Source organism: Diachasma alloeum, unplaced genomic scaffold (genome assembly GCF_001412515.2).
Source record: "Diachasma alloeum isolate Michigan unplaced genomic scaffold, Dall2.0 Dall_scaffold_00201, whole genome shotgun sequence".
Taxonomy (NCBI): domain Eukaryota; kingdom Metazoa; phylum Arthropoda; class Insecta; order Hymenoptera; family Braconidae; genus Diachasma; species Diachasma alloeum.
The window spans coordinates 1,569,846-1,581,058 of record NW_021680366.1 but is presented as its reverse complement, the minus strand read 5'-3'; the positions used below and the strand labels follow the sequence as shown (position 1 = coordinate 1,581,058).

The 11,213-nt window shown below is 36.6% G+C and overlaps 1 protein-coding gene across 1 annotated transcript; it reads left to right on the top strand.

Annotated features, from left to right (window-relative positions):
• Positions 1-2,322: 2,322 nt before the first annotated feature.
• Positions 2,323-9,985, top strand: LOC107035905. Its single transcript, XM_015253547.1, has 3 exons — positions 2,323-2,549; positions 6,706-6,879; positions 9,579-9,985. The coding sequence occupies exons 1-3, from the start codon at positions 2,489-2,491 to the stop codon at positions 9,827-9,829; spliced, it is 486 nt and encodes a 161-aa protein (XP_015109033.1). The 5' UTR covers positions 2,323-2,488; the 3' UTR covers positions 9,830-9,985.
• Positions 9,986-11,213: the final 1,228 nt, after the last annotated feature.

Here is an 11,213-nt window from a genome sequence, read left to right as displayed (position 1 = left end):
CAACTGCGTGAAACACACAGTAGTATGAAACTTCAACTGCGTGAAATACACAGCAGTATGAAAATTCGGCTGCGTGAAACACACAAACTTCACGCATGCGTGGAGTGTATGGAGTGTACGGGAGTGATTCACGCAATGGTGCATATAGTCACGGCCCACTTAAGAAGACTTGCTATAACCCGGCCTGATACAAAAGAATCATCTTCGAATTGAAATACCCATCCCCCAATTGAGTATAAAATATACTTGATTCAAGTATATTTTATCCTCAATTCAGGTATATTTTTTTCCACGTTCGAACTCCTGAGGGCAAAATTAGAGTTATCCTGACTAATTTTGCCCTCATTTGGAAGCAAAAAAAATCATGAAATCTCAGATTGCACAGCAGAAAGACAAGAAATCCTCAACTTTGCAATTAATTGAAAATTCATGAGAATATTTGCCTGAATTCTCCGCACTTGCACCCACCTCCATGGACTAATTGAACCGAAACCTACAGTTTCCACCGATTGTCCCATAAAAAGTTGAATTTTCAATGACGAAATTCCTTGAAGTTTCTGTGAAACTAAATTCAAAAACGCCTAACAGTGTCTGAATGACGACCAAGAAGAAAACAAGATTTGTATCCATGCCATTATTTCTGATAATAATGAGTCAAGAATTGACGATTCAATGATTTCCACAGACAATATAAGATGAAAATAGCGATTGAATCAACGCATCAGTCGATGAATAAAACTCCATCTACATTTTTTCATCCTCATCCGCTTGACGCACCGCTTAAACGAATCCTATTCTCATAACTATCGTAACAACTTCATGACTATTTCATCCATTCCTTTGTCTTCCCCCGATTCTTATTTCCTCATCTGCTCATTTATGAGTAACGGCGCTTTGCCTCCATCAATTTTCATAGTTGCATTGTAAGTTATGGGGGTGGGCGTTGCCGATGACAACGAACTTAGACCTCTCTCCCGTGATAATGCGTAAATATAATATTTTTCTAAGAATAGGCTTGAGAAAGCGGCGAATAATATTGATTTTCCCTTTAAAAAATCAACGAACGGACGCATTTGAATACAATAAAAATATTTGAAATTTTTCCATTCGTTTCAACGAATTTTTTAATCATCAAATAAATAATGTATTTATTCCAGAGGAGTTCTCGAATAATAAAATCTACACGGAGAGAAAAGTTGGGTAAACATTCCCTCGAAAATCGTGACAAATTTTACTATACGAATGGTAATTGTGGAGCGAAATGTAATTCAGTGAAAAAATACTGATTTTTAGTGGATATAGATTTTCTCGGTAAAAAAATACATCTATGGATGCAAATATTATCGTCCTGGTTAGTAAAATTCAAGGAGTATCTAGAAAATTCGAGAGAATGCAAGGAATTTCTAGGCAATTCGACGAAGAAGGAAAGACCATGGACGTATCCACGTACAATTGCAGCTGTTTCAAAGATACAGCCGCCTGCAATTTTTTCTCCGTGTAATAACCGATTTATTTGATCCACACTGGGTTATCACATGTTAATAAATTCGCGCTCTTCGCCGTCTGACCAATGATTTCATTGCAAACCATTTTGTTTGATGTGAATAAAAACGTGACTAAAAATCAAGTTTTAGATTGAATGAAAAATTCATTATGACTGATTTGAAGAAAACGATTTATTTAATTCGAATGAAGGTGATGTAATTCTAATAAACCATCTGTCTGGGTGTACGTTATGAAGGAAATAATTCATCCGTCGCCTTCCATCTTTTTCCCTCACTTACTAGTAGAAAAGGATGCGCAATTCGCGGACATATGTTCAGTGAGAGGTGCAATACCAATCAAGCCATCCAACATTGTCACATATTTCAAGTTCACTCTTGGAGAAAAACATCTTATCAGAAATTCAAGATATGTTTTTCAGTAAAAGGCAACAATAACAGTCTATCAGTGTGAGAGATACTTTCATAATTTCCATAAAATTGAAAAAAATTTCTAACACCGCACACGCCAGTTTTTTCAGTGTCAATAAAAAACCACTACAAAACTGTCCCTGAAATTTGATTCACGTCCAACAACACAACCTCCCTGGAACCAACATCGCTGTCCGATCACGAATCCCCAAATTATCCGTCATTTTTTCCCCTCCGTGTTGTGTTTGAGGGACAAAGTGACTTTGCCTATGATCTGTTAACGTAGTGAGACGCAATAGAAGGGCCTATGGTGGTAGGGATATCACAATGGGGGGGAAAACGTACTTGTATACTACGTTTCAGTGTAGTTGAACGAGAATATACGAGGGAGTGTTCTTTTCGTGACGCCGTGGCGCTTTCCAAGGAGACGCTGCCGATCCCCCCGGACGCGTGCATTTCATCGGCAACCGAAGAGACGCCTCAGTACGAGCGTGACCACGGTCTCAAACACACATTGAATATTGTAGTCCAAAGCGTGTTCATTCCCCCGCGTGTTTACCAACATTATAAACAACATGGCATCAAGCATCAACTGTATGTTCGCCGCTCTGGCTTTTGCCCTTGCGATTCAGTCCGGTAAGTCGTTGGTTCTTCAAATAATTCGATGCATTGCATATATTTTCGTTTATGCGCATTTCGATTTTTCTTTCGGAGTGTTGAATTTTCGTGGGCGCTTTAGGTTTCCGCGCGGCGGGACGCACCGACGATGAGCTTGCACGACATTTTCGTTGGAATTCTGATGGTTCTATCCGAGATTTTGTGTAAATTGGGAATTTGAGTGATTGACGGGAACTTCCTCGTTAGGGTGTAAAAATAACGGGTGCACATTTCGAGCGGGGGAGCCCCTATAATCGTGACTCACGATCAATCATCGGTTGGATCACCGTGAAGATAGTTTTTCGTCGGGGAGATAATCGGGGAAATAATTGCCCATCTTAATAGGCATGGGTACAATTCAGTGGCGAAGTGGTAAAACGGTATAAGTCAATTTTGACTATTTACCAGTTTTTCATTAATATCTCGGAATCGAAGAGAGATAGCAAGATTTTTGTTACAACATTTTTTGTAGAGCCAATTGAGAGCTACAATAAATGTAGTTACGAAAATTTCGCTATCTTCGTTAGATTCGGAAATATTCCTCAAAAAGTCAATTGGGAGATAAGTCGACTTAAACCGGTTTACCACTTAGCTACTGAATTTATTTGATAAATTTTAAATGATTTGTTAATTGAAATCGGAATTTTTATTGAACCACGTTATTTAGGGCGAGCGATAAATAATTTTTCTAATTTAAATTATAATTCGGCGTTAATCATTACTTTAGTAATATTATGAGAAGTTGCATCGTACAGTAATCAAGTTTTTACTTATCTTCATTGAAATTTAAAAAATAATATAATAATTGATAATTTAAATTTCTCAATTATTGATTGATAACATAATTCGCAATTTAAATATTTAGGTTGATGATTAACTTAATAATCAAAAACTTGATGAGTAATATTAACAATTGACTTATTCAAAATTATGAATATGCCGATGTCTGATTAAAATTCAATGTGATTGGGTTTAGTCGATAAGGGTGTGAGATTAAACTCGTGCGTCAGAAATTCATCAATTCATCGTACTTTTTTGAATCGGGAGTTTTATTATTCAATTAATTTTCTTGAAATTTTCCGAAAGGTAGTTCATACGGAAATTCACAAGAGGTGAATTATTTTGAGGTGGATTTTTTGTGTGGATGCAGGGGGATATTAGCGCGAGATGAACATCCGCGTTTATTCTCAAAGTGAATGACAAGATCACTTGATTTCAGAATTCATCACTCGTAAAATTTCATCGTGATTAGAATCCAAGGTTGAATCTACTTCTTGGCTACCGCCAAAAGCATAAATTGCAACGAATAAATTCAATCCTGGACGTGTCATATTAAACGGTGGAAATTCTCCGTCTCCCAGAAATAATTGACCGTGGAATTTTTTCTCCACGAAATTTCATATTTTCACGAAGTAAAATTGTACCGAACGCGTTCGGTAAACAATCATTCTCCATTACAGAATAATTATACGCAATATTGAACAATTATTCACGTTCACTGGGATAATTTTTGGTGGGATGCAGGCTAAATTTTACAGTTTTGGAACAAATTACACTCACATTCAGTAAATTCTTACGGGCTAATAGAAAAATTTACTATTCGTCTCGCACTTTTTCCCGATAGTGTTTAAAAAAATTGGCTGAATTTTTTGGAAAAAGAGTTTGAATTTGATTTAAGGGAAAGAAGTTAACAGAATTTCAATTTTTTCTAAAACTTCAAGTAAACCCCGAATTTTTTAGCGGCAGAAAAATGAAAATTTCACAATTTACATGAACCTCCAAATGAAAATCAATATTCACTGCCGAAGTCCCTTGAATTTTCAGGTAATTTCTTTAAAATTCTTAGAATTCCTGGAATTTTTCTGAATTTTCCTGATTTTTCATTCATTTTACCGAAATAATTGAACTGAAATGTACAGTTGCTACGGATTTTTCCATGAAATTATGAATTATGAAGTCGGCAATTCTTTTAATATTGAAGAATGGTAATATTGATAGCCATCCCTGCCAATTAATTGTTGAATTTGTGAATTTCATCGACTTATTTGTAAATTACAACAACTAGTTGGTGAAAATCACCAAATAAGTTTCTCCCTCAAGCGTGAAAAAGTGCTGACAACTCTTCAACTTTTTTCGCCGTCTAAATTTCCATCAACAGACCCAATTTTTTCCGCCAAACCACCAAAAAATTGACCACTTACCTTCCCTCGACCTCCGCTCGCCGGAAAAAACCTAATTCCATTAAATCTCTCTCCGCGCATTAAATTCTCACGTTTCACCTAGAATTTCCCCACGTAAAAAAGGGATTTAAAATCGAGCGCGAGGCCGAGAGGATGGATAACCACTTCCGAGAGTTCCTGTCACAATAAAAAAGACCTCTGAAAAAATCATAATAAGAAATACGTGTTTCAAATAGCGGAAAAAAACAGAGAATGACTCACCTCTCACGTTTTTATAACAAATCACGCGGTAATAGTGGGTTCAAGTATGAACAGCATTGTGAGTATAAACATGGGACATTTGAGGCGTAGCTAAAGCGCCTGAAGCGTTACGCAAAGGTAAATCCTGCCGATGCAGTCATCATTGACGCATTCCACTATCTGACACGCGGAGTTGCCTTCAAATGCGAAAAAAAAAACACCGAAATTTCATGGCTATCGGTGAAAATGGTTTTTACGCGTGAAAAACGGTCATTTATGAAATGTAGGGGAATTTAATTCTGGGACAAGGAGACTTTTTACGATGTTTTGTGCTACGACAATTTTTTTTGTCCATCACTCAGAGGAGTTTACATAGTCTCTTGGCGCATTCACTATTTCTGGACAGCAATCGCAGTTACCAGTTGCGTAACCGGTAATTTTTTTAATCTTGACGCGAGTCAATTGAATTAAATGACTCGAATGTTTAGATGAACCTTGGGATATTTCAATATATTATTGTTGTTACAAATTGAAACATGTTTCAATGGGTGAATAACTATATGTTCGACGCGAATATATTTGATGGAGTGTAACAGATTTACTTGAGGGAAATTAACCAATTTAGTAGAATTCGGATGGCGCGTTGTCAGTTCATGCCAACGAATTTCAATGCGAGGAAGTTCCCGGAATGTTATTCCGGAATTGAGGGTAAAATATTTCGTATTTCGGAATATTATTTTGCACGGAGAAAAAAGTTGGAGAAAAATTACCAGACAAGTTAAGTAATCGTGGAGCAACCTCGATTTCCACACGGAGAGAAATATTTAATAAAAATGACGTATCTTTTCCGCAATTCCGGAGCGAAATGTGGGTGTAGAAAATTTTACGGAACTGTCACGGAATTTTTCCAGAGCGTTCCAGAATTTTTATCTCAATCTCCTGTGAAAAATTACGATACCGTTACTTAAATTTTCTGAGTCGGTTCCGTAATCGGTGAGCGAATTGTGAGTTCCGTAATTTTTACTCAACATTTCTCTCCGTGCAGTACTTTTCACCTTAAATAGGAGAAAAAGGGCAAGATTAATAGTGAATTTTACTCCGTTGAACCGGGAAAATTGACTAACTGACTAAACCGAGGAAACCGACTAAATTGACTAATTGACGTGAGGGTGATTTGTACCGAAACTGTAAAATTTACCCTGGATCCCGTCAAAAATTATCCCAGGGAACGTGAATAATTGCTCCAATTTTTCGTATAATTTTTCTGTAACGGAGAATGATTTGTACCGAACCCGTTTGGTAAAAATTCACTTCCGTCCGTCCCCATGACCTTCAGACGAGAACAAAACAAACAATCCCCTGCCGGTGTGGGAAATTTTACTAAACAAGAGGATAATTTTTGCATCCACAGATGTATTTTTTTACCGAGAAAATTGTAAGATATCTACTAAAAGCCAGTATTTTTCACTGAATTACATTTCGCTCCATGATTACCATTCGTATAGTAAAATCTGTCACGATTTTTGAGGTAATTTTTATCCACTTTTTCTCTCCGTGTGGAATCGGCAATTAAATATTTCGGATTACGGTTGCTGAATGAACAAGAAACGGGAATCGATCGGGAAGTTGTTAGCTCGACCCGGGCGAGCGAAGCGAGCGAGCGAGCGGCACAGATGGTTTATTGAATTGATCGAGCTCGATTTGTCGACCTTCAGGTACTGCTCTGCAGTGTTGGATCTGCCACAGTGACAGCAGTTCACAGTGCGAATATCTCGGAAATGCTACCGAACACACTAGGATTTCGTTCCTGAGGGACTGTAATTCCCAACAGTCACAAACTTCATACGGATACAACGAGAGATATATCTGCAGAAAAATTGTCTACACCCGTAAGTACTTCTTCTTGAAAATATACTTCAGTTTATGTTGATATTGTAGTGACATGGGTTGCGGAATTAATTAGATTAGGGGGTCTGGGAAGAGTTCAAAAGATATTTCTTGTAGATAATTCGATGGACTACAAGGAAGCGCTTCTTGGATATATACTGGAGGAAACGACACAATATCATAAATTTAGTTCGTCACACGGCCTAAAAAAACTTTTCTAGCTCATATGATTGCAAACTCATATTTGCCAGACAAGTTTTTTTCGGCCTAATGACGAAAATGTACTATCTCAAGGGGAGACCGCGATAAAAGACCTCGTTAGAGTTACATTGAGCGAGAAATTTCCTAATATGTGGATCATACTTACTTGAGAGAAGTAAATTCTTGTCAATGGCTGACATTCTAGAATGTGTGCGCTTCACGGAACTCGAATAAATTCTTATTTATCACTATTGTTCCGCGTTCCATCACGAATATATTACATATTGAAACATTGGAAAATATTGAATCGGATTTAGGGAAAAAATAGTTATAAAATTTCATGTTTTGAGTAGAATTCACGGAAATGCATGAATTTTCAGCGCGAGGTGGAAATTTCACAACTTGATTGAATTTTCAGTAGAACATGAATATTCAGAAACACAATGACATTAATTTTCGATTTTTCCCTGAATTTTCTTGTTTTTTTTTCAATTTTCACAGAATAATTGAACTGGAAAATCAAATATTTCATTGATTATTTCCAGATCAATTGAACAGAAAATCAATGAGAAGATTTCCTGAAATTTCAGTGGAACGAACACAATAAAAATTTTCCGAATTAGGCACTGAAAATTCAGAAGAAAATTTTTAACAGTGTAAAATAGCCCGAAAAGTGTTTCTGAAAGAATCAAGGATATATTTTAAATATTTCAAGGATAATTTCACTGGAAAAAAATAGCTAAAGTACTTGTACATTGGCAGCAATTATTCATTTTGGAAAACATAATTCTTCATTAAACTTAAACCTGAGTAATTAAAAATAGCTCGCGCAATAATTAATTTGAACATGTTATCATCAATACCCATGTAAAATTGTGTGGTCCACATTATGCATAATTAGCGAATTTCCTGTAGACTCTCGTACAGTCATCTTCCCCAATTAACGTGCCTCTCGTAGGCGGTCGTAACAACGGCCACTCGAGTACGTGTAAAATACAAAGATTGAAAAAAAAACAGAAGCAACACGTTAATATTCATTTTGAGGAATGACGCATGTTTGAGATCATTGGGGATAACGACAAAATGGGAGATTGAGAGACGTTACAACTCGTCAGGGACAAAGACAGTAAATATTCTTGCATCGTATTCATCCGACCGGAACCCTCCCTCCTCTCTGCAATTTAAAGTGACTCATAGTTGGGTTCCAAGTGTTGGTAAATTGAAATAATAAGTTGAGGCAGAGGAGAGTTATACTAGAGGTGTCTCAAGGACAATGCCACACCCAATTTGTTTGCATAATTATCATTAACATTGCACTTGAATTTCTCACGTACAAAAAAATTCAGCAGAAGAGACTCAACACAGCTGCTAGGAAATTCTATTAAAAATTCAATTTCTGTTAATAAACACAAGCCATAGCGTTTCTGCGCATTTTTTAAAATAGAAAATATTTTATGAAACTAATTAATGGATTTTGATTTTTCTCTACAAACCATTGTGTTGAGATTGTTTCTACTGGAGTTGTTTGGCTTATATTTCTCATTTTTTTGGGTGAATTGTTTAATGAAGGAGACCGAACTAAAAGAATAAAGGAAAAATAAACAAATTTAAAAAATATTTCATAGAATCTCTATATTATAAAAATCCAAATCGACTTTTGGTGATGAAAGTTCGGGGCTCAGAATTCAGACTCCAAAATGAACGGTCATAAGGGTAAAAATAAGGGTCACGAGGGCCAAGATAAGGGTCATGAGGGTCAGAATAACGGTCATCAAAGCCAGATTAGGGGTCGCAAGGGTCACCTAAAGGTCACGAGTGCTTGAGGGTCCAAATAAGGTTCTAATTGCAGGTCGTGTGGATCAGATTAACGATCAATTAAGGGTCCAAATGAGGGTCACAAGGGTCCGCTTAACGGTCACGGAGGTAAAAAAAAATAGGGTCAAAAACTAAAGGTCACGAGGGTCAAAATAAGGGTCACGAGGATTATAATAAGGGTCAGATTAAACAACACAAAGATCAGAAATGAAGGGTCAGTAACTAAAAGTCACAAGGGTCAAAATAATAGTCACGAGAGTTGTGAGGGTTAGAATAAGGGTCACGAGGGTCAGATGAAGCGTCACAACGGTCACATTAAATGTCACAAGGGTCAAATAAAGGATCACGAGGGTCAGAATAAGGGTCTAAGTAAGGGTCATATCGGAGGGCGAGCGAAGCGAGCAGTAATTTGTATAAAAGAATAAAAATTGAATAACAACAAAGAAAAATAGAAATTCATTGAATTTTATCTTTCGATTCCATATTGGAAGAAATTGGACTAGTTAACCCAATAATGTAGAAGAATGAAGCATCAGGTAAGTGTCAAAGGGATGAAAAAAATGATTCCATTAATAAGAAGAAAAAAAAGAATTAATTTTGACTCATGAGAATGCATTGTCGACACAAAAATGTGCAATTAAAAGTTATAAATTCTTCACACAATTTTATCCTTTCTATTGTACAGAGGGCGGCAGAACCACAACCTCACGCCAATGCGATACCCTTCGTGCAGACGAAAGAGACATCAAGGATGGACCCTGCGGTCATCAGATAGCATCAGAATACAGTACCAGATCAATCGTGTCCTGCAACATATGCAGCACCGACGCCTGTAACTCAGGCACCTCCATCACAGGCTCACGTCTATTCCAACTATTCGCCATCATCCTCGCTGTGACGCCTTTCCTCACTGGTGTCAAATCACTCGGCGTCTAGTCACCTCAACCAATGCAGCGAGAGAGAGAGCAACAAAAGAAAATTGAGTGTTTATCAAATATTTTACATTCATAAATCCGAATAAGTACCGATATTAATGTATTTTAGAGTTAAAAATGAAACAGATTAAAAGGTAATGCAGGTGGTGAAGATTAATTATTCTTTAACGGATAAACAGATGAGGCAGAAATCTCGACGAAATATTTTGCACTAACAAGAATGAAAATTATTTTGATTTTTGGGATTTTCTTAGTAATTCTATCGGCGCAAATCTGCACCGCAGGTACAAAACTAATTTAATGTAACAATATCCTTCCGTAACATTGTTATTTTTTTATAGTTTCCTATCTCCCCCTCGATCCCCTTTTATTTGTACATTCGATACTTACCCTTCTCTCCCCTCCCATGATACCCCATAAACACATCAGAGCGTAATTTCAGTAGCGAAGCGGTAAAGCGATTTAAGGTGACTTGGCTCTCAGTTGAGTTTTCGAAGAATATCTCCGAATCTAAAGGAGATATCGAAATTTTTGTAACTACCTTTTTTGTAGCGCAAATTAAGAGCTACAAAAAAGGTTATGACAAAAATTTTGATATCTGCCTTAGATTCCGAGATATTCATTGAAAACTGACCAATAGTCAAAATCGACTTGAATGCTTCGTTGCACACCTGGCCTGACACATGGTTCTCCTCTTTCCGAAAGGCAATAGAAAGTGCTCCCACGCGTTAACGAATAACTAAGTAATAAAAATAATCGAATAAATACAGCTTATTGGCGTCCAAACACAAAGAGGAAATTGAAGGGAAACTAAATATGTGGCTTATCAGATATCCGTCCAAACTGATGAACAAAAACTACGGTGAATTATCACGATCTGCGATTTGTCAATAAAAAATCATACCCGTGGATTTTATTTATCGTATTAACATTATTTTTTATTTTTATGGGAAGGTTTTTTAATGAGAGCATTTGGTTGAAGTGTAGGCCTTACCTTTTAAAGTATTTATCACGATATTAAAATTGTATTGAGTATTTGTGAACAAATTGTCGAAATAAAGCACTTTCTATATAATATGCATGCGTGGGTAATCCATTTCCAGTTTACCTGTTCTAGTATTTTTTATGGTGTCGTCAAGGTAGAGTCAAGACGTCACAGATACATGAAGAGAAATTTAAATCGAAAAGTGAAGAAAATTCCTTGTAAAAATCATGGATTTCCGGTGAACTTTTTGGAAATTTTCATTACACTACATGGAAATTCCAAGAAATTTCGTCATTGAAAATTCAGGCTTATGTAACTGTTAATTTCAGTTCAATCAGATCATTGAGGAAAATGCACCTATGCTCGTTCAGATGTCGTGAGCTATCACATTTTAATCATT

Excerpts from the sequence above, each read along its gene's own strand:
- LOC107035905 (XM_015253547.1), top strand. The coding sequence starts at position 2,489 with ATGGCATCAAGCATCAACTGTATGTTCGCCGCTCTGGCTTTTGCCCTT. Across the intron at positions 2,550-6,705 it reads TGCCCTTGCGATTCAGTCCG|GTACTGCTCTGCAGTGTTGG; the intron begins GTAAGTCGTTGG and ends GTCGACCTTCAG. Across the intron at positions 6,880-9,578 it reads CAGAAAAATTGTCTACACCC|AGGGCGGCAGAACCACAACC; the intron begins GTAAGTACTTCT and ends TCTATTGTACAG.